General features: G+C 36.7%; 1 protein-coding gene across 1 annotated transcript in view; it reads right to left on the bottom strand.

The window, feature by feature from the left end:
* The window catches only part of NLK (nemo like kinase), a gene marked incomplete at both ends in the record, with an annotated part of 148,921 nt that overhangs the window by 35,452 nt on the left and 88,546 nt on the right, over positions 1–24,923 (bottom strand). Inside the window, one exon of the mRNA XM_084237354.1 lies at positions 16,542–16,597. Within this exon, the coding sequence (XP_084093480.1) occupies positions 16,542–16,597 (56 nt within the window). The remainder of the gene's footprint in view (positions 1–16,541; positions 16,598–24,923) is intronic.

Here is a 24,923-nt window from a genome sequence, read left to right as displayed (position 1 = left end):
ATAATACCAAATTTGTAACCATTGCTATTTTGAGAGATGAGCACACCCAGGCTGGGAGAGGTTAAGCAGTTGACACAGGGCTTAGATTTAAACTTGGGTTGTAGTATTTCTGAAGTTTAACCCTTTCTAAGAAATATTGCCTCTCTTTGTTTACTGTTAAGAGAGAAAATGAAATTCATGAGATTGTCACTTCTTACATGTCCCAAAAAACCAGGTTTCAAGCAAAAATCAGAAATTCAATACTGCATTACATGAGGCAGTTTTTATAATTCCTCCCTTGCAGTATGTTTTGAAATGGGAAGTCACTCTTCATTTTTTCAACAAATACTCTCAGTAGTAGTACTGTTCCAGCCATTTAAAATATAACGGTGGAAAAGAGTATATCTGCTCTCATTAAGTGTGTAGACTAACAAGAGAGGTAGGCAATTAAACAAGCAATTATAGTAGAATCACTCAAAGATTACAACAATGGTATAGCTGTTAATCTCATCAAGCTCCTAAAGAACTGCTTTGGAATCGAATATGCCAGAATTGCCATCACATAGCCAACAAAAATAAGAGAACAAAGTAGTATAAACAAGAGATATTCTTCTAAAGATATAGGTCTCTGAATTATTAGTGTTGCTAAATTCTAATAACTACAGAGACTTACACCTTTAGTGAAACATGTGAGAAACCATCAAGAAAAAAAGATTTTTTTTAGTTCCTAATGAGTTTCTAAATCAGATGCACTTGCTAATTGGCAATTTATCTATATCTGTAAAAACACTTGTATACAGACTTAGATTTGGTTTCTTAAATGGTTCATGTTAAAAAAATTTAAATAAAAAACACATGAGAAATAATAAAAGCAAAAACAATGAACATTTATTGAGTTCTCACATTGTGCCAGCACTTTTAAAATACTTTATATGAATTATCTCCATGAATTCTCACAAGTTATTCTGAAGAATGATTATCTTCTTTTTGAGTTTTTCCTTTGAGAGGGAAAAGAATCCAAAGATGGCTGAACTACTGCCCAAATCTAATTCAAGTACTCAATCACTTCTAATACCTAAATTTTGTCTTGGTTCTGTCACTGGTGCAGGTTCACCTTTTTTGTGACTAATCCCATGTAACAGAGACAGACTGGGGGGTGAAAGAAAACCAGGTTGACCAGCCAAATAATAAAACTCCTCTTGCCAACAACAGAAAAATAATACAAAGTTTAAAAAAAACAAAGAGGCAAGTTTTTCTACCTCAATCTCTGCTTGTCTTTTTCCTGCTCTTGAATATTCACGTTGTTCATCTTATTCCTTCTATTCTTCCTTAGTCAAATTACAAATTTAAAATTGACAAATACTTTCCTGTACTATGCATCATAGACTCTTTGTTGTATACCGTCAAATTTTTTAATTGATGAAGAGAACTTAAACATTAGCATTTCTCTGAGTGTGTATCTATCTATCTATATTGAGCAGGGATCAGAACTAACGTTTTGTGTGCAGTAGGATAAAAGTCTGGGCTGGAAGCTTTTGATAATAAAATGGGGGAAAGAGAGGGGTCTGAACTACAGAATGCTAGAAATTAGAAAAGACCTTTAGTGGGAGGGCTAAGTTAAAAATATAAATTTGGGAATAATTAGATAGTTATAATCTCCTTTTTCTTTGCTCAAAGTTTTTTTTTTCCTAATTAAACTTTTGTTCCTATCATATCCTCAAATGTCCAGACATTTGAAGAACATAAAAACACTAATTTGAAGGAATATATGCACTCTATCGTCACTGCAGCACTATTTGCAACAGCCACATTATGGAAACAACTTAAGTGCCCAATGACAGATAACTGGATAAAGATGTATACATACACAAAGGAATACTACTCCCCTATAAAAAAAAAAGATGTAGTCTTATCATGTGAGACAAGATGGATGGAACTGGAGGGGATCATGCTAAGTGAAATAAAGAGAAAAATACTGAATGATTTCACTCATGTGAATATTAAGAAACAAGAAAAAGGAATAGACCAAAAACCAAACCAAACCAAACCCAAAACAAATCCTTGATACCAGACTACAAGAATGAGGGCCGCAGGGGGTTAGGGGGAGCAAAGGGGGAAGGAAGCCAACTGACTGTGATGGAAGGTTACTGGTGCTCTCGTGGTGGTGGGTATGGTATGGTAATATACATTTGAATAGCTGTGAACTTATACCCCTAAAATATATATACAGTGCTGTAAACTGTTAGATCAATTTAAAGTAAATAATTAAGTAAAAATTTGGATATGACAATTATGGAAGCAACTCGCCATTATGGGATGTAAAATTATGGAAGCACATTACCATGATCAGGGTATAAATTCAACCTAAGTGACATACATTTTTTTTAGAATAATGCTAGTCTCCCACAAAGGTTGCTGCAGAAGGGGATGTATTCATGGAGGACAGAGTTTGAAGCCAGGAAAAGCAAAAAAAGTAAGAAATAGTCTGAGGATCAAGGTGGTAAGGAGAGAATATATTAGAGATACCAGAAAAGCAGAGAAAAGAGAGGGCTATTTTTAATTTAAAAACTATTGTATAATTTTCTTTGATTGAAAAAGGAATATGGGCAAGATGGCTAGGAAACTATCGAGAGCCTGGCAGCCAGTTACACCTCAGTGGTAAGCTGCCTCTGACCTCTTGCTCCAATTAAAACAAATCTGTACTATGATCAATATTTGTTTAACCCACCTCTGTGATGCTGCATCTATTTAGGAGTTAATTTAAGAATGCATGATAATCAGCCTCATGCCAGGAAGCCTGAATACTCCAACTGTCAAAGGTAATTCTGTGGAAAAAGCAACACAATCACCACAGAAACAAATGCTGACATCAAATTCTGACCTTCAATTATGAATAAGATGATTGAGTCCTTTTCTGTTTTTACGAAGTCATGATTACTTAAACCATCTTGAGGCTGCTGGACTGGTGCCAACAGCCATCTTTGTTTTACAATCATCATTAGCATCAATACATACTGACTGGGTACCAAGTGGGGTATAGAGAACATGCTAACTCAATGACAACACAGAGAAAAAGATGGCTGAGGGCGAGACAACATTCAAGAGGTTAAAAAAAACAAACAAAACTAAGGTAGTTATATAAAAATCAAGAAAAGAAGCAAAATTGCTATGTACAATTTTATGTAATGACAACAAAAGTTGACTGGAAAATAGCTGAAATTTATTGAGACTTTGTGTTAACCACTGTTTTAAATTTATTTTTCCTCATTTATTCCTAACTACTCTTAAGAGGTCCTATTATGATTCTCATATGCAGCAGAGCTGGTTTCTCCTGATAGATCCTAGCCTCTGTTTACCTTGTGCTGTCTTTCAAAGATGAAGTTAGTTAACTTCAGAAAAAAAGGTGAACAAAATAATTCTACTTCAGAAGAGAGAAAAGGCCAGGAAGTTGATTTTTAAAATGAGGAGTTAAAGGGATGTAGTCAGTAGAAGGCAGTGTAGTGTTAAATATTTCTCTGGGTTGTTTGTGCATTCATAAAATAGGCACAATGGTACCTTACGCAGGCCTGCTGCTAGAGTTCAGATGTTTATGTGAATTACATAAATGCTTGGCACACAGGTAACAGGGATTATGCAGTAGCTATCACCATCATCATCATGATGGGAGGAAGGATATTGTTTATTAAACATCAATATGCCAGGCTCTGTGCCAAATGCCCCACATACATTTATTCATTTATTCTTTGCAACAGTCTTTGAAGGAAAAATATTATCTCCATTTATCACTGAGGAAAACAAGGCTCAGGAAGGAGTACCAAATCAATTTTTTCAGTGTCAAAAAATTAGTAAAAGGTCTGGGGGTGAATCAGGATTTGAACTCAGGATTGTCAACATCAAAGTCCATGACCTTTGCCAAAAAGTATGATTGTGTTCTTATTTCTTACCAACACCCCCTCCCCAACCCATGGGAAAAAAAACCCAAAAGAATTTAAGTAAATAAAGAACACAAAACAGGCAACACATTTAAACAGTTCTTTAAAGCTACTGTGATCTTAAAAGGAACGATGAGGCCATTTCAAAGGGATATCATCACTGAAAAGAAAAATTTTATTCACTTGTTATTAATGGGGTTTCCTGCAGTTTTTTGACACCAAAATCCAGTATGCTCATGATGGTCAAATTCCTTCATATGAGGGGAAAAAATTCTTTGGCCAAGTAGGGCATAGTTTTGAGAAACTTAGGGTTGGTTTTGGACAAAATAGAAACTCAAGGGAGTAATTAAAAGTGCTAATCTCTGTGAGACTCTAAGAACCTTCACACTGGGGACTCCTGGTTTTGCTAAAGGGCTTCTAGTAACCTGAAAGGTTTCTCAGTTATAAGCTCAGAGTGGTAAAAAAATAGCTAACAGATTCGTATCCCATAACATTATATTTTAAATACCTAATACACACCTCTCCACCCTCCCCCCCCCCAAAGTCATTTTGCTTGGTTCATGAAGATCATATTTCCTTTGGAAAAATGCCATTTCTGCCTGATTGTATTTTCTACCATCTGGTTCTTCTGCCATCTCTAGGTGATGTATCAATAGGAGAAAAAGACTGTTAAAAAAAATGTAATTATTAAACTTATCACCAATTGTATAATTCAGTGCTCTTAATACTTAATAATGACATTCATATAATATGCATAAAACCAATCTATATAAGTAGTACACAAATAAATAGTATTCTTGCTAAAATGCAGATTTATGCTTATGTGCTGTAGATTTATTAAGTTCCCTGAAGTATTGCTCTCAAATAAATTGAGTTGGTAGCAGGAGACTCAGCTGGTGTATGAAGTAGCTAAAAGGTCCCACTGCTTCCCCACATCCTCCAATTAAGGAAGGTCATATTTAGTGGCTTCTGAAACTTCTAGGTCTCCATGTAACACATACCTCCTGGTGTCTACCAACCTTATAAAATAGAAATAAAGTCGTAACAGTGGGATATGACAAAAAGATCATATAAATAGTTGTTTGAGCTTCTTTAAACCCTCACATCTGAATTAGATGTGTCAAGAGGCTAATAATCAGAAGGTTAAAGAGCTCAGCAGAATGATAATGGTATTATAAGGCTTTTCAGCAGCTCAAATTAGGTGTGGCTTTGTTGTTATTCAATATTACCCTCTAATAGTTGGGAGGCCTGACAGCATTTCATTCCCACCAGCTGGGAAGTTTTAGAGATATATTTAATTTTTAATGGAAAGGTGAAAAGACTAGAATCAAGCTTTAGATTATTTATTTATTTATTTTTGGCTTCATGAAACACAGGTGTTTCAAAGAGCTGGTGTGAATAAGTTGCTCCAACTATGCGACTCTCTTTCAAGGCAGAGGGGGAAAAAATTCCAACTGTGAATTAAACAGTTCTTTGAAACACCTCAGGATTTGATAGTACACTAAAACTAGGTACTCTTTATGCATACAGGAAGGGACTACTTCTAGGAGATGTGACTACTATTACAGGACATAAAGGAGAGTAGTTCTTGAGCTGGCAGGCTGAAAAAACTAAGTTAATCATTATAATTAGTAATAAAGGTTTGATAAAGGTAATTGGAAAAAGCAGTAAAAAAAGATATAATGTGAATGTAGTATGGATGGAGGGTCTGGAGGTGCTAGCAAGTTGTGTGTTGAATGTATTTTCTGGGAAGAGGAGGTAAGGGATGACGAGGTACTCAGGTTAACAACCCATTCCTCATTAACTGGATGATTTCACTCATGTGAATAAAAAGAAACAAGAAAAAGGAATAGACCAAAAACGAAACCAAATCTTGTATTTTTAAAATCCTCTCTATAAATGCACCAGGTTTCTGACAGACCATTACGAAAGCCCATTTGTCTGTGATGAGTACATGCTAATGCCATCTGTTGGTAAAAGTTGGCTTGACACACTGTTTGCATCTGAAAGTTCACAAGGGTTCTAATATCTTTCAACTACACTAAGTTCTAACTCCTCCATAAGGCCTTCCCTTACTACTTTTACAGCATATAGTGTCAGAGACTGTTCTAATAAGTCAGTCTGTCTGTCTATCCCAACAATTTAATCCTCAAAATAACTCTGTGAGATAGGTACTATTATTTATTTTTTTTAAAAAGATTTATTTATTCATGCATACAAGAGCTGGGGTGTAGGCCAGAGGTGTGGGGGTGAGAGGATCACCAGAGACAGAGTAGGGAGCAGAACAGGAGGATCTACTGAAATACACTGCTGAGGGTAGCAGCGGGCGAGACAGGAGAGGTCTGCTGTGCCATGTGAGTTGGCTCCCTGGCTGGGGATTGAACTCAAGTTGCAGTGACTGCTGAAAGCGTCATAGTGCTGAGACTTAACCCCTTGCACCACCAGGGGGGCCTGAGATAGGTACTATTATTCTTCTCATTTTATTCGCCAGGAAACTGAGGAGAGGTTAGTAACTTGCCCAAGATCACAGAGGCTAAGTTGATTTAAAACTAGGCAGACTTTCAAGTTCTTTGCCACCTCAATAGATTTTCATTTGATTATGTCAGCTAACAGAATGCTGACTATGCAAGCCCTGAACTAATCATAACATAATCATAAGGATTTTGAAATAAAAAGGGATAAGGACCTTGTTTTTGTTTCATGATGTGATAGTAAGTCGCTGAACTCAAGACTTCTACTGCCAGGCAGGAGGTGTAAGGGATGATGAGAGTATGGCTAGCAGGAGGAATGGAGAAGGGGACCGATTTTAGTGTGCTGCTACTTAGGATCCAATACCAAGAACATGTACTGGAGGAGCCACCAAGCTTGGTATGGAGAAGAAAGGGAGCGCTTAAGGGCTCATTTTCTTAATAAAACAATCTAAGAATATGGCACGAGGGTCATTTTTCCACATTCCCATGTTTGGGCCTGTCAACCAGTTTATGAAATAGATCACTTCCCACTCTCAGGCAAAAGTGAAAAAACAAAACTGATTCATTACAGTTTCTGGAGTCAATTAGAACAGAGGGAATTTATACTATTAGGAATAAATGCTTGCTATTTGATGATAAAATATTGTGCAAATATGTCAAAAGGAAGCACCGTTAAGTAAACACTTTAACAATGGAGCACTAATCATACTGGACAGCCCAAACTGTGTATATGTGTAAAAATCTGTGATAAGATTCTATGTGAAAAATACCTATCAGATTCAAAAACTTGCCATCTAGAATTCAGAACTAGTCATGTGAAAAATATTAATGATGTGCTAAAAGTCTTCAGAAAGCAAAATAAGGGTATTTAACTGGTTTAGCTGGAAGAAAATGGAGAACTGGTCATATCAAATTATTTCCTACAGAATAAACATGGGCCAAAAGCTCTGAAAACACAATTTTAATCCCTACACAACCTTTACTGACTTCAGCTAATGCAACTAGATCATTCTTTCTTCCATTTCACACTGGAAAGAAACCGACACAAAACCAGATTTTAAAAAAGGAATCTTTCAGTATTAAATATTTAAGTAGGCACCATATTGGCCAGCAATATATATATTTAATAATCTTCACCTTTGTGTGATACATGTTGAAACAAATAAGAGTCAGATGATTTTTCCAAAATGATTCAGTAAATGTGTGGTTTAATAAACTGTAGCATGGAGATTCCCACTCTGGCTCCCCAAGCCACTGGTTCTCTTACATGAAAAGTCCAAGTTAAAACATAATTCATTGATTCTGAAATCCTGCCATTTCTGTTTGAAAGAAAACCCTAAAACCATAAATATGTGAAGTTAAATACTATCTTTTTCTACAAAAATATGGCCCAAGAGAAGGGAAGTTTCAACCTAGATCTTAGATATGTAACTGCCTCTGAAATAAAAATGAGGGCATTAAATGGCATAGATAATGAAAATCTGGTTTATGGATATTGTTGAATTCAAACAATGCTTTCCATGTGAAAGAAAAACAGCAATGTATCACACAGAAAATTGCTTTCTCTTATAACAAATGGTCAGCCCTAAATCTCATCATCTTCTTTGCAACAAAAAGCATGGGCGCCTTTGCAACTAGAAAAAAATCAGTGTGTGCTTCAATTAGAATCACTGACCTTTTCTGAAGCCTGCCTGTGCTTCTCTATAGAAATCAATGGAAAGGTCACGTTGTTAAAATGTTTGAATACAACAATCTCTTTCCCAGGCAAAGGCAAATTCCTTTTCTTTTTAAGGCAATCAGTTTGTTTTCTGGTATATCAAAAATTAGGAAAATTAAAACTCCCTTTAATTTGCAATTTAAAACTGACTAAAAAAAATCAATTTTATCACAGGGGCAGCAGGGGTTGGGGGTGAAACGGAAGCTGTCATTATCTCTGTTATAGCTCAGAAACTTCTGTTGTCTGAGTCCTAGTAACTAAGGCTATAACCACAGATGCAATAAGTAGAAAAAGCATCCTAGAGAAAATAATGCTATTTCAAACCTCAGCTCTCTTTTTTCCAAAGTGCCCTAGAGAACGCAAAGGCAAGTTGTGTTTCTGTCAAATGCAGATGGTAGAGTCTGGTGTTAACAATCTTCTACCCTCCAAAGAAAATGCACATATCCTGGTATAAGAGCCAAGAAAGAGATGTCAAATGGAAGAATTAGAACAGTCACGATTTTTTCTGCATATGAAAAAGGGTATTTGAAAGAAAAGGCTCTAATTAGATTAGAAACATTTTTCTTTTCCAATTTTTAAAATTCATGATGAAAAGGGCCAAATTCTTCAATTACCTCTTAATTTACTCAGAGGATAAAGGATGTACATATCACTTATGTCAGTTGCATCATCATCTTATTGTCAATATAAAAAATGTTAACAATTTCTCTAAGAGACAATAAGCCCTCAAATGAGACACATAACCCTTAACAGGTCTGAAAAACTTTCTTATATGTCCAGACAATCTGCTTTCAAATGACCTTCTGTCCAACAGAATATTGGAGCAATTTACTCCAGTCTGTAAAGCTACAAGAATTATGTCATTAAAACCCAAGAGCAGACTGATACCAGTTGTATAAAAACCACAAACAGCATTCTAAGGGAGGGCAAGCCTCTCAACATGCCTAGCTATAGATGCTTTTCTACCTACCTACTGTTACCCATTACCACTAAAATTCATTTTTGCTGGAAGATTAAAAAAAAAAAAACTAAGCTATTAAAAGGAATGGTTATGGAGGGCAGAGAGAATTCAAAATATACATAGAACAAGAATCTAGCAAAAGAAAGAACCTAAGAGAGACATAGCTGAGAAGTCTGTTTAAGAGTAATATTTATGGCAGTTACAAAGAGAAAAATTTAAATGGTGCTCATTTAAAGGGATCTGTACTCTACCAAGATATAAATGTCAATATTAGCTCAATAAAACCTGGAAAAAAGGGTATCAGCCTTTTACATTTCTTCACATCGCCCACTTTCTAACACCTAGTACTAGCACTGTTTCATATTGCTATTTAATTAGAGCTACTATGATGGACCCACAAATAGAAATCAGATGCCTAAAATTTTGTAGAAAAATAAGGAAACTAGGCCTCTCTGGTGGAGCAAGGGGTTAAGACACAACCTACAAAGCTATCCGCAGCCACTGCACCACGAGTTCGATCCCCGGCCAGGGAGCTACCCACATGGCACAGCAGCCCTCTCCTGACTCGCCTGCTGCCCCCCTCAGCAGTGTGTTTCAGTCAATCTGCCTGTTCTGTTCCTCACTCTGTCTCTGGTGAATCCTCTCACCGCCCTCCCCACCCCTCCATCTCTGGCCTGTACCCTAGTTCTTGTATGCATAAATAAATAAATCTTTTTTAAAAAAAGGAAAAATAAGGAAACTGGAAATAATGAAAATACATTTATGCTAATATATGTAATTGATCTTATAATAGAGATTGATATAGAAAAGACTAATAAATGTTTCATTTATGAAAATTTAAGTTCCAGATAAGTATTCCAAACTCCCTTTTTTGGGCAGGGCAGAGGAAAGGACAGTTTCTTAAACATAAGAAAATTTGGTTAATATCTCTACTGTAAAAGTGACTACTCAGGTATTATAATTATTTGAAAACTGTTAATCATCTCCACTGAACCACAATTCCTTAAGGATAATAGCAATGCCCATTACATTCTACACTACCTGCTGGTACATCTTTCCTGAGGGTTAAGTTCTAAAGTTAGGGCATAAAATGAACACTGAGTATCTCAAAAAATCATCTGGGAAGATGCCATGCTGGAGAGCAACATATCAAACTCTCATTAAATTCAACAGTATTGTGTTCTCTGGTATTGGAATACAGTGCTGTTTCTTTGATTGAATCCCCTATGAAACAGCTGGCTGTGTTAAGGGTTATGCTACATAAAAGTACCTCTTTCAACACCAACATCACACTCAGTTAGGTGAAATGACCTCACTATGGGAAGCCTATGAGACCTGACACTAAGTGATCAGCACATTCTTTTTTTTTTTTTTAAAGATTTATTTATTTATGCATACAAGAACTGCGGGTACAGATCAGAGAGAGGTATGGGGGAGTGAGAAGATTCACCATAGACAGAGTGGGGAACAGAACAGGCAGACTAATTGAAATACACTGCTGAGGGGAGTAGCAGGTGAGACAGAAGAGGTCTGCTGCATCATGTGGGTTAGCTCCCTGGACAGGGATCGAACTTGTGCTGCAGTGGCTGCGGATAGCTTCATAGTGTTATGACTTAACCCCTTTTGCCACCAGGGAGGTCTGATCAGCACATTTTTGATGCCTATTTTATGCTTTATGCTTACTCTGTAAAATAAGCTACATAAATGAAATTGGGTATAAACTAATTAAAATCTCTCTCTCACACACACACACACACACACATACACACACACAGAGAAAGAGAGAGAGAGAGAGAGAGAGAAACCATATTGCATATGCTTCAGTTTAAATCCATGACTGACAATACTCCTTTTTAAGAGTAATATTCTTCTCACCTAACTTTTGGTTGGTCCCACTGCTATTGCTCAAAGATCTCTTTTAAAAAAAATACATAGCAAGAAATGAATTCTACATTCTCTTATCCTAGTCTAGCAGTTCTTACAATTCTAATCTTAGCATATGACACACAGATGGTTCACACTCGCATAATCAAAGTCCCTTAGGTGGTCACTGGTAACCTCAACATTAATGCTGATAATCATTACAATATTTTCACCTAGTGGATTCCAACCCTAAAGGCACATTGATGCATAGGACCAACTCAAACCAATTACATCAGAATCTCTGGGGTGTATGGCTTGGGTAGTTGTATTTCAAAAAAACCTCTGTGGGTGATACTAATACACAGCCAAAGTAGAGAATGTCTACTCCTTAGTTTCTTAAACTGAACTCTAAGGGCTTTCGTTGTTATTTTATTCCATTCACCTCAAGGCATGGCTCTACTTGAGATCTTGAAGCTACTATAACTTGCTCTAATTACAAATTCATGTCTTAGGATACAATCTCTAAATTTGAACCATACTACTATGCCCACTGAAGTGGCTGTTTGCTTCCATCCCAACCTTTTGTCTTTGGATCTTGACTCTTCCCTTTCTCAGAGCACACCAGGTCCTCTGTTGACTTCAGCTTCTCTACCAATGTGACAGTGGATAAATGAAAGTTTCTGTTAATGCGTATTTTAAGTAACCCAGATTGGAAACTAAAATGGGAGTGAAAACCATTATCACCTATGTTCCTAGGATATGCTGATTCTTTTCTAGCACCATAATTTCCAACATGTTTTATCATTATTATTTGTATGATCATAGCCTCCTCCTCCAAACAAATTACAAAGTTGGATGGCAGACACTGCCTTATTCATTTATCAAAAATCTATTTAGTACCTAATATATTTTAGGCACCATTGTAAGTACTGAGAACACAACAGTGAAGATAAAATAGTAGGAAATGTGTATAGGCATACATAAGTGCTCTCTTTCTGGCAGATAACATTACAAGAAAAGACTGGGATGCAGATTCCCAGTCTTTTCTTGTAATGTTATTGCAGAAAGAGAGCACTTATGTCTGCATATACACATTTCATTTTGTTTATTCTGAGATCTTCACTGACTCCTAAGGTTTCCTGAAGATTATAGGATTATTTTATACATCGGAGAATCATGTATTCTTAAATTATAAAACACTGCTTTAAAATACTGTATACAAATACTACCAATTATACTATTGCATCTGAGTAATCAAAAACTATATTGCTGCCTATCAAGGACTCCATTTGGTTGAAATGGACATGTAGGTCCCCTCACTGTCTTAAGGCAAAAGTTTCCTGTATAAACATTTCCTACATAAAACCAAAACTATCACCCAAATATGGATACTTCTAAAAGTGAAAGTAGGAACTTAACATAAAATAATATCAGGATATAAAGTAAAATCCAGGGCTGTGCTGGGACACACTGCCACTCCATTAGACTTTACATTTCCACTGTTTTTAGATTGTAATATCTTCTAGCACATAAAACCTACAATACCCAAATTATTCTCAAAAAAGTGCTAAAATTTTGTCTCAAGTTAAAAATATACGTTTCTTAAAGCAAGTAAACTTTTATTTCCAATCCAGTAGGCATCAAATGCATTCTGGAAAGTTTATGAAGAGTCCAGAATTCTTACTGAAGGATGATAATGTTTTCCAATCAAACAATTAGAACTAGTTTCTCTTGGATTAAATTTCAGTAAACTCAAAGTAATTAAGTGCCAAATTGTTTTCAGATATATTTCCAAATAGGAACTCAAAGTGCCAAGTGAATAATGCAATCCTTTAATAAGCTAAAAGTTCAGCTCAGAAAAATGCTCTTAGTTATTAAAAAATATACTCTCCAGGTTGCTATATTAGATGAGCTAAATATAAAATTACAAAAACTAGAAGATACAGAGGTCATGGCAGGATTTATTTATTGCTCCTTCTATAACTGTCAGATGCTAATTTTGTTGCACCCTGTAGGTAATTTGTAAACAGTTATAATCTAGATATTCTTTTTAAAGGCTGTGTAAGGAATTATCTAGAGATGCATGGTATTTTAAAACCCATGCCAAAGTTCTGGTGGGCTATGCCGTCTATGCCACTCATGGTTTTAAATCTTAACTATGTTGAGGTATGGGTAGGTGAAATGGTTAAAGAGGGTCAAAAGGTACAAACTTCTAGTCATGATAGAATTAAGTCATGAGGATATAATGTATAGCCTGGTAACTATAACAAGCTATACTACATATTTGAAAGCTGCCAACAGAGAAGATCTTAAATCACCATAAGAAAAAAAAAATTGTAACTACATATGGTGACTGATGTTATATAGACTTATGATCATTTTGTGATATATCAAACCATGTCATACAACCAAAATTAATAGTGTTATATGTCTAATTTATCTTACTAAAAAACAAGACAAAACAAAAGAGTAACTATGCTAGCCTTTCCTCTTGAAATACCCATGAAACAGACTCAAATTATGGTCTAAATAACAGTGACTGAGATTTCCTACCTTAGGATTTTTAAAGAAGTGACAAACTCAAGGACACAAAATTAATATCTAACATAATTCATGCTTAAAACTGTGAGACAAAATGGATATAATGAATTAAGTGTTCAGTGAAGAGAATCTAAACATATTTAGCACTTATTAGATATACCCATATTCACCGATTATCTTACATGAAAACATTCTTTCCTCAGAGATGGCCTATATACAGTAGCCTATATTCAAAAGGGTTAAATCAGTGGCCTGGATCACCCAAACCCAATACATTCCAAAAGTCGCTAGGACAGACCCTGGGAAATAATCTTGGAGTCCATAGAAGTTTGTCTGATGAGCGTGTTTTAGCCTGGGGTTTTGGTCACCGCAGATAGTTCATGCTAATAATGAAATTTAGTGACTACCTGTTTTTGTTCACCTGAGATTTTGTGCTAGCTGTATTAATTTAACAACTGGGTAGGGAGGAAGGAGGGCTGGAGACTATGTAGCTAAGGTTCACGCAGGAGTTCTTTGCATACTTGACTGACCCACAGTGAAAACTCTGAATAGCAAATCTCAGGTGAGCTCTCCTGGTTGACAATATTTTTCTGTGTTGTCACATATCACTGCTAGAACAGTAAGCATGGCCTGTGCAATTTCACTGGGTGAGGGAGGGCAGCTGTAACTGGTTTCTCCTGGAATTGGCCCTATGCTTTGCCGATTTTATTCTGTATCCCTTTACTGTAATAAACTTACTATGAGAAGACCAAGTTTCCTGGGTTCTGTGAGTCCTTTTAGCAAATTATCAAAACTGAGAGTGATTTTGGAGAACCTTACCAGTCTATATCTTACTTAATAAAGGGTGTTTCTTTTCATTTCAAGTTTCAGTGTTAGCAACTACATTTCCAAAGAGGCATAAGTAGTAGTATACAATCACTGGAATATCTTCTAGTATGTGTGGGATCCCTTCCCAACACTAAAAGAAGAAAGAAGGTGGCTCTGGACAGATGTAAGAAATTACTTCTGCTTAATGAAACAAGTACTGTTCTGCTACTACCAGCTTCTGACTTTTCTTTAATGAAGACCTAAGTAATACTCAGGAAATCATTAATCTTTAACATATCAGTTGCTTCTACTGGCCTACAGCTGAGAAGAACTTTCTCAAGTCTTCTTTCCCTTTGTAGAGCAGGTCTTTGAAAAACCAGTAACTGTTGATGACAAAAGAAACAATCCCAGCTGAAAGGACTATTTGAGGACCTGCTTTTGTTACACATTGCTTCACAATTTCCAACAACCTATCAACCGTGTTAAGTGAGGACTTACTAAACTTTTAAAAAAGGGTGTATCAGGACTATTTGGTCTGTCCCAAGAGCGCAGGTATACAAAGACACTTTTGGCCAGTCCTTTCCTTAGCTGGGCAAGGTTGGAGCACCCCAAGTCCAATGAATTAACCCTTCACTGCACAAAGGGATTAGTTAATACCATAAAGTATTCATGGATTAAAATATCACCAAGGAAGACAGTACTGAAGAGCTTTTGGATTATAAGGTCAAAACATCCCAGTAGTGCCGACCATTGATAATTCCATCATCTTACAAGGTTTCCCAATTCTGTAGTAACCTTAGCAGTTTTCTTTCCATTGGGAAGCTCTTAATTATTCTCATTTACTAAGGATATTATCAAAGATAATTGTTGAATATGGAATTACTGGCCACCTGTGTAAGAATGAGATTTTCATTTCTCACAATGCTGAAACAGAAAAAGTATTTTGCTATTAACTGGTTTCCATTCTAAGCCAAAGTCTGAAGTTCATAAAACCCCAGAGTGAATAAACTATGCTATCATAAACTCACAGAATTCAAAGATTTAGGATTCTGTCTTTCACTTAAAACTTTACCAAGTTACATGCAGAATGGCAAATGGTAAACTCTGCTTAGGAATGTCAGACAGGCTAACCTGTGTTACAATTTTTTTTTTTCCCATGCAGTTTCAGGATCTAGTACTGGACATTATTTTATAGTTTATTCCTACCCACAATACCTAAAGTACTTTTTTATACATTAGCAATGCTAATAGGAGAATATTAAGCCCTCTATCCTGAAGGAATCATATAGGTAGAGGTTGAAATCAAGAAAATAGTCAAACTGCGAGTTGAACCTTAATACTAATTAGCTGTATGATCTCTGGTCAATTCTCTCAACTTTTGTGCCTCAATTTCCATTTCAATAAGATAGGAATAATCACATTCCCATTGTTTTAGGGATTAAATAAATTCGTATGTGTAAAGAACTGAGAATTGTGCCTTTACCTAATAAAACTTACATAGGTAATGGCTATTACCATAACCACTGCCACATTATATTCTAAGGGACTCAGGACTTTAACTTACATTATCTTTTTTTTTTTTTTAAAGATTTATTTATTTATTTATACAAGCACTGGTGTACAGTCAGAAGCGCGGGAGGGTGAGAGAATTCACCAGAGTCAGAGCAGGGAGCAGAGCAGGCAGAAGGACCGAAGCACACTGCTGAGGCGAGCAGCGGGCGGCAGGAGAGGTCTGCGCACCATGTGGGACCCTCCTCCGGTGGCCCGGGAGCAGCCGGGAATCGAACCAGCGCTGCAGAGGCTGCGGGCAGCTTCGCAACCCAGTGCTCAACCGCTGCGCCACCGGGGAGGCCCTACATTATCTTTTTAATTTTCACCTGACCCCAAGTGGTAGAAGGAAAGGCAGTATTGTCTGCTTGATAGGCAGTTATTGTGTAGTGACAAGAGCACTTTACTGACATCTATTACAACACAGCTGCCTCACTGGTTTCATTTGCAAAGTGAGAAGGTAATAACTTACTTCCTAAGATTGTATGGTGATTCTGTAAAGTATCTCTCCAGAAGCCCTACTTTGTGGTTATTACCTCTCAGAATATATTGGTAATATTGTGCTGTCAGAAGCTTGGTATTTCAAAATTACCTGGTTCCAGGTACTCAACCATTTCTGCAAGGATGAGATTTAATATACTTCAAGGCATGAACCCCAAAAGATGCTAGAAGCAAATTAATAAAAAATTGTCCCCTTCTTTCATATTCCCTGGTTAGGATACATTTCTTCAAAATAGTCAATGTGTGGAGGTTGGAGTATGTCAAGGGCAGAGAGTACCTAAGAAAAGGAAAAAAAGTCAAATTTAGAGAACTAAAAAAAAGACACAAAACATGACATAAATGCAAGTAAATACGATTAACTCTTTAAAGACTTATGGCTTAGTTAAACTGCCCACTGAGGTCAGCTAAATTTACCACTCAAGACACATAGTCCTAAACACTGATGGGTATATAAACATACTATCTAAAAGACAATTCTAAGCCAAATGAGAGCTAACTAGGTTATACTACATGCTACCAGAACCTGGGCACAAAAGAGAATAATAGAAAGAAATGCATATTTTTAATAATTAGCATTACTCTAAGAGCTTGAGTTCTATCTCCCACTCATTTCTTCAGTTCTCTGTTCAAAAATTGTTTACTTAATGCATTCTACCTGGCAGGCACTGTGGCACGTTCTTGGGCTATCCGGACAAAACTGATATCCTTTCTGCTCTCATGATTAGGGGAGAAGAAGGCATTAAACAAACCCAATAGCTGCACAAATATACAATTATAACATCTATTATTATGAAGTGAAAAAGTATAGAGGAGCGGGTAGAGAATGTTCCTGAAGTAACAGTAAGTGTTAAAGGCCAACAAGGAATTAGTCAGTCAATGAGTAAGCAATGTAAAGGCACTAAGGTAAGAAAGAACCAGGCAGATTCTAGAAACAGAAAAGTCAGTCTTATGGAACATAGTGGGTGGGAGGAAAATATACTGGAATAAAATAGGAGAGGAAGGAACAGAATATACCAGACAGAATCGCTTTTAAATTAAGCATTGTGGATTTTATTCCAAGTACAAAAAAAGAAGTCATTAAGGTGAAAAAAAAAAAAAAACAACTTTATGGCATCGGAAATTCAAGTCCTTTATAAAAGCAGCAAACGACCATGTAACTAACTTCTGCCAGTGATACATAATAAATAGCCTCCTTCCACCATTCACTGTCATTTCTCTTTTAAGACCTATCTATGTTATCACAGCTAAGAATTAGAATTTTTCTTGCTAATGAAAAATACCAGGCTCAAAGGATATGGAAGAAGTTATTTATCAGGAAATAAAAACTGTTGTACAAGTTCAAATTTTCTGATTTTTAGCTTCGTTTTTTATTTTTTAAAGATTTATTTATTTATACAAGCACTGGGTAGTCAGAAGTGCGGGAGGGTGAGAGAATTCACCAGAGCCAGAGGGGAGAGCAGAGCAGGCAGACTGACAAAGTACACTGCTGAGGTGAGCAGCAGGCGGCAGGAGAGGTCTGCGCGCCACGTGGGACCCTCACTTAGTGGCCGGGGATCGAACTGGCACTGCAGAGGCTGCGGGGCAGCTTCCCAACCCAGCGCTCAACCGCTGTGCCATGAGGGAGGCCCAGCTTCCTTTTTTTTGTTTTTTTTTTTAAGATTTATTTTTATTTATTTATGCATATAGAACTGGGGTACAGGCCAGAGGTGCAGGGAGTGAGGGATTCACCAGAGAAAGAGTTGGGAGCAGAACAGGCAGACTGACTGAAATACACTGCTGAGAGGAGCAGTGGGCAAGTCAGGAGAGGTCTGCTGCGCAATGTGGGTCACCTCCCTGTCCGGGAATGGAACTCATATCACAGTGGCTGGCGATAGCTTGGCAGCACTGAGACTTAACGCCTGTGCCACCAGGGAGGCCCCTAGCTTCGTTTGTTAAGAAAAAAAAATTTTTTTTAATACTTTTTTTTTTTTAATTTATAGAGGCATGTTTTTATTTTTATTTATTTATTTGTTTGTTTGTTTTGTTTATACATGCAATGGGTACAGTCAGAAGCGGGGGAGGGTGAGAGAATTCACCAGAGCCAGAGTGGGGAGCAGAGCAGGCAGAAGGACCAAAGTACACTGCTGAGGGGAGCAGCGGGTGGCAGGAGAGGTCTGCGCGCCATGTGGGACCCTCCTCCAGTGGCCAGGGAGCAGCCGGGGATCGAACCGCTGCGCCGCAGAGGTTGCCGGCAGCTTCGCAACCCAGCGCTCAACCGCTGCGCCACCAGGGAGGCCCAAGAAAAAATTTTATGTAGAGTTTCAAACATATGTGGTCAGAACAGAATAAAGAATACTTACGTAATTAGAACTGGCCTTAGTAGTTATCCATATTTGGCCATTCTTATTTCATCTATATCCACTACTGTCTCTACATAATTTTGAAGCAAATACCAGATTTATTTCAATCATACACCAGCATCTCTTAAAGGTAACAACTTAAAAAAAAATCATCTAATCTAAAAATGTAATCTTTTTAAATACTATCAAATATCCAGCACGTGAACTGAGTACATTAAAAGGGGAGGACAGGAGGGTGAGATCCAAGAGGGAGGAGGCTCAATGGACTATGGCGAAAGATTTTTGGTACTTTGATGGCTGGCATGGTGTGAGCGCATGCATTTGCAGAGATGTGAACAAACCATATCCCTGAAACACAGACAGTGCTGTAAGCTATGTTACCTCAATAAACATAATTTTAAAAAAATCCAGTGCTCTATACAAGGAGATATATGTACTCTTATATTCACAGCAGCATTATTCACAATAACCAAGACATGGAATCAACCTATATGCCTGTTGATGGATGACTGAATGAAGAAACTGTGGTACATGTACTCCATGGCATACTGTTCAGCTATTTAAAAAGATGAAATTTGCCTTTTGCTACAGTATGGATGGAATTTTAAGTGATCATGCCATGTGAAATAAGTCAAAAAGCGAGAGAAAAGTGAGAATTATCGGGTGGTTACACTTAATTTGTGGACTATACAAACTAGCAAAACACAACAAAAGTAACTCTTAGGTTCCAAAAAATATGGTGGTTACCAGAGGGGTGAGGGAGGAGGAGAGACGGGAAATAAAAAGATGGTCTAGTGGCACTGGAGCTTTGTTGGTGGGTGACTGAAGCATGAGTACATGTTGAGGCATGAAGCTATACTCCAGAAATTATATAGTGTTGCAGACAAATGGTACAGCAATAAAATATGACTTAAAAACCCAGTGTTTAAATTTCGATACACACACACACACACACACACACACACACACACACACACACACACACACATATATATGGATTTTAAATGTTTCTTAGTCTAAATTAGGAGATAAATAAGATTTACATATCATGATTGATTTACATCTTCAAAGTTTTACCCTATAGATCTCTTCTCCATCTCGTTTTCTTTTCCACTTGCAATTTATGTAAGGAAGAAACCTTGTTCCTTTGAAAGGTTATTCTTTTTTCAGCCAAGCATTTGTCACTTTAAAATTTTAAACTAAAACCTCCAGTGACGAAAAAGTCTTCACTCTAAAAGTATTTAAATATGAAGGTTTAAACTAGTTTGGATGTTTTATTAAAAATACCTTTCAATTTCAATTAAAATGTTTATATTTAGAGTCTGATAAATAGAAAGTAAAAGCTTTTCTAGTTTCTTCCAAGAATAACTATGAAAGATAAATTATTTCATTTCTCTCTCTCTCTTTATATATATATATAAAAAAAAACCCTGTAACTAGCCAGTGTCACAAATTCACATAAATTCATTTCTCATTATGTGATAGAACAATTTTTAAGATGAATATTTGATGCTTGAGGAAGGAGTCAGAAATTAGTGTCATACTTGACATCTCTCAGATTCTAAACTCTGTATCTGTCTTGGGGGAAAACAGAATGCAGTGAATGACAGTGTCCATTAGACAAAGCCATTTTACACTTCAAATCTATCTGCTATAATTAGAGGTTATCTAGTGGAAAGTGACAACCACACATTTTAAACCTTGAAAGAGAAGAATGAGGCTTTCCTTACTCCAAATTTGATGTTTTTTTTTTTTTTGTAGAAAAGCCATAAAAACAGGGTTAGACATTTGAACTAAAGCATTTAGCTGTGATTGTTAGCTTCAAAAGCACAATATTTTAAAACTCTGTCTGTACTTTTAAAAATACCCATTTTTTATATTCCTGTTCTTTCTATCTCAAAATGTTTATCAGAGGACAGTATTCCGGTGTTTCTAGGTAGCAAAAACAGTGCTTAGATTAGTAGAAATGATCCAGAAATCTCAGAAGTGATATAAATGGGTAAGAGGGAAAGGAACAGCAGCAGTGTTTCAAACTCCAGACTTCTTGCCTGGCTTTCTATTTAAATAGCCAAAGTCCCCAACACCAACTACTATTTGTGGGAATGAAGTGTGTAAGATTAGACTTATGATTTAAATAGGGCATTACTTGTAAAGACTGACTTGTTAAAAAGTCAAATATCAAAAACCTACCAATTCTTCAAAGGATTTGAGATACAAAAAAAGGTAAGCAAAACTGTCTAATTAAAAACAAACTAAACTACATCTCTAAATACTGGTTGCTACCAGTGTGTTTCAGTATATTTCTCAAATCTTTTACGAACTGAACAAAAGCTAACATGGTAACTTTTTCAGAATTTTAACCTCCACGATGTTAGAAGATTCACTACAAATTGGCTACATGGTTGAATAAGTGTCTAGTTTGTTTAAATCACACCTTTATCAACAAGTACTGTGAATAATCTCAAATCTAAATATAGACTTGAAACTTAACTGTTCACAGAATCTAGTTAAAGTTCATGCTTAGCAAAGGAGCTACTCTCTTCCCATTTTCTTAACCCTAACATATATAAGTTCTCTAAGGTAGAGGAAAAAAAACTATGATTTTTTTTAATGAATTATAATACAAAATGAAAACATAAATCCTAAATATAGAATTTGAATGATTTCTACACACACAAAATGTGTAATAGGATGAAATCTTACTCTACTGTTAAGATTTAGATAAAGAAATTAAGCATTTCAAAAATCCCAGAAGGGTCCTCTCTTCCCCTACACAGTCAAAACCTACCGGTGTTTAGATATTACCACTATTTTTTATTTCCTCCATTAGATTCATTTTGCCTGTCCTTGACCTTTATTCAAATTCAGTCATAAAAAGTCCTTTGTATATGGCTTCTTTCATTTACTGTTATACCTGTGAAATTCATCCATGTTGATGTGTGGATCAGTGGTTCATCCTTTTTATTGGAATATAACACAATGTATTCATTCAAAGAGCAGAAATGCTGTGTCACTGGGTAGATGTGTTAGTTGAAATCCCCAGTTTTCCTAAGTGGATTAACAAATTTACATCCTTGCCAAAACTGGATATTGTCCATCTTTTTAAATTTGAGCATTTTGATTAGTTTAATAGCAGTATTTCATTATAGTTTTGATTTACATTTCTCTAATGACTAATGACTTTTGAGCACTTTGCCATATGCTTCTAAGTCATTTGGCTATCCTCTTGTGTGAAATTCTTGTTTAAATCTTTTATTGATAAGCAAAAATTCTTGAAAAGTAGTTCTTTGGAAGGTATGTAATATTTGGATATGGAATTTAGTCTGAAAAATGCCAAGTAAATATTTATATCTAATGGTCTTCCCCAAATGCTAAATATTTAAAAAATTGCTCCATCACAAAATTCTTAAGCTAATGGTGCCCAGTTAACAATCTCTTTTTTATTTTTATTTATTTTTTTCTAAAGATTTATTTATTTATGCACACAAGACCTGGGGTACAGGCGAGAAGTGCAGAGGGTGAGAGGATTCACCTGAGACAGAGTGGGGAACAGAACAGGAGGACCGACTGAAATACACTGCTCAGGGGAGCAGCGGGCAAGTCAGGAGAAGTCTGCTGCGCTATGTGAGTAGCTCCTTGGCTGGGGATCGAACTCGTGCTGCAGTGGCTGCGGATTGCTTCATAGGTTGCGTCTTAACCCTTTGCACCACCAGGGATGCCCAACAATCTCTTTTTTAAATGGTGAATGCTTTACTTGTCCAGTTAAGAAATCTTTACTTATATCAAAGTGATGAAAATATTTTCCTATGCTCCATTCTCCAAGTTCTATTTTTTCACCTTTGACATTTAAGTTTATGATCCATTTTTAACTAAGTAACTTATGAAGTAGAGTTTTCTCACATGGATATCTAATTGATTCCTTTTTATTGAAATGGCCAACTACTCCCCACTGAATTGTAGTGGCTCTGCCTTGTAAATCATGGGAACACACAGGTGTATGTCCATTTAGAGGCTCCCGATTCCATCCCATTAATCTATTTTTGTGCTGCCTTGATTTCTGTAGCTTCACATACTTCAATACCTGGTAGAGTGACTCTCCAGCTTTGTTCAATTTCTTTAAGACTGTCTTGAATATGTTAGCTCTTTTTCATTTCTACAAACTTTAGAACACAACCCTCATAACTGGTATCACACTGAATATATAGCTCAACTTAGGGAGAACATGCATCTTGACATCAAGTTTTCTAATTCATGAACGTGGGAGACTATTATTTTAAGTGCATCAAGAAACTACCCAGAACCACAAATCTTAGGCAAAGAAAAGACAAAACCAAATCCACTGAAAAGGAACCTACTCTAAGCAACCTTTGCCTTTTCACACTCCTTAGCAGCAGAGCCATTAGCATTAACAATGTCTGCATCAGAGAAGGGCCCTATTGATCCCAAAGTGGTATGGCTCATCTTATAAATCCAAAGAGGCCTTGTTTGGTTTAGATGAGACTATACAAAGTAAAATGAATGATCCTTCCTTTTGCCTCCTCTACCCCTTTTCAGAGTACTCCAGAAGAAAAGCACTGGGAAAAGGTAATCCAACAGAGTTTACAGAGGTTATCATTTCAAACCCTGACATTTCTTTTTTCTGTCATTTTCATGCACTCACTCTTTAAATAGTCCTGACTGCCTACTGTGCGCTTAGTGCTACTGCCTAAGGATGAAGAAAAAGTTCAAGACTTGTATGAGAGGAGCTTTTAGTAGGAATCACTGAATTTGAAGAGGGCTCTGAATAGGCTGTAAAGGACAAACAAAAGCCTAAAATAACATAAAAATTGTGTCTATGTGCATTTTTCCAAGAAAGAGAATTCACAGCTTTCACCTGATTCTCAAAAGAGCACAAGATCGAAAAAAAGTCAGTCTCCACATTTCCATGCAGATCATATGACAGTTATGTGTGTGAGTGGGATGCATGCACAAATGCAAATTGAGTAGACTGTTTTGGTGGAATTTTTCATGTTCAGTTCTGACTGAGCATGCCTAAATAACTTCAGTTGAAGCCATTTCTGTTTCCCAAAGTTACTATTGACATATTGAGGGGGACTTGTCCTTTAAGACTATGAACATTTTATCCTTTAAAAAAGTTTATGTTTCTGGGTAAATGTGTGTGTGTGTGTGTGTGTGTGTCTATCTCAGTTAGATCAACTGAAATAAATGAATTTGATAACACTGATTTTGAAGGTTCTGTTCAAAAGGACACCCAATATCTCCCAGGATTTTGAACTATTACAACACATAAAAAGCCATCCAAGTTAAAATTCAACCTTCCTACAATGGCCAGATTAATCTCTAAATGCTATTTCCATCATGACATCCCTTTCTTTTCCTTCTATTCAATCACATCTTAATCTCAAAAGGCTTAGCTTAAGGTTTACCTTTTCCTTGTTTAAAGTATCCTTGAGCTTCTAAGTCCACAACAATTTTTCTCTTTTCCTTAATATTATGGAACTTGTCTGCCAACATTTACCCGAAAAACTAAAAAAAAACACAAAACAACATATACCTGGACCTCAACCCCAGAGATTTCAATTTAGTAGATCTGGGATGAGACCCACAAACCTGCATTTTAAAAGGCTCTCCTGGTGATTCTACCTACTATACTGCTACGTTTGGTTACCCAGCCTTTTTCTTTTCTTTTTAAGATTTATTTATTTATTTTTATACAAGAACTGGGGTACAGGCCAGATGTGCGGGAGGGTGAGAGGATTCACCAGAGACAGAGCGGGAACAGAGCAGGCAGACTGACGAAATACATTGCTGAGGGGAGCAGCGGGTGACACAGAAGAGGTCTGCAGCGCCATGTGGGACCCTCGCCGGCCGGCTGGGATCGAGCCCGCGCTGCAAAGGCTGAGGACAGCCTCACAGTGTGGCGCTCAACGGCCTGCGCCACCAGGGGAGGCCCTGCCCAGCCTTTTTCCATGCAAAGAACACAGACTCTCCTGCACTAATGTTTAACCACCCAGCCAGTCCTCCAGAGCACCATTATATTATTTATTACTCTACTAAACTTATTGAAGGTAAACCCGTAGAAGCTAATGTAGTTTAGGGATATAGGATGCCCCTACTAAATGTTTACTGAATGATCCAATATGGATTCTGAAGACATTAGATTTAAACTTCAATCTTATCCCACACCTTGACCTTGGACAAATTACTTAACTAAGTTTTGGCTTCATCGTCTGTAAAGTAGGGTTAACAAGCCCTCTCTGACAG

Source organism: Talpa europaea (assembly GCF_964194135.1).
Source record: "Talpa europaea genome assembly, chromosome: 7".
In the NCBI taxonomy this organism is placed as follows: Eukaryota; Metazoa; Chordata; class Mammalia; order Eulipotyphla; family Talpidae; genus Talpa; species Talpa europaea.
Note: the sequence above shows the minus strand (reverse complement) of the source record. Positions and strands in the feature narration are given on the sequence as shown.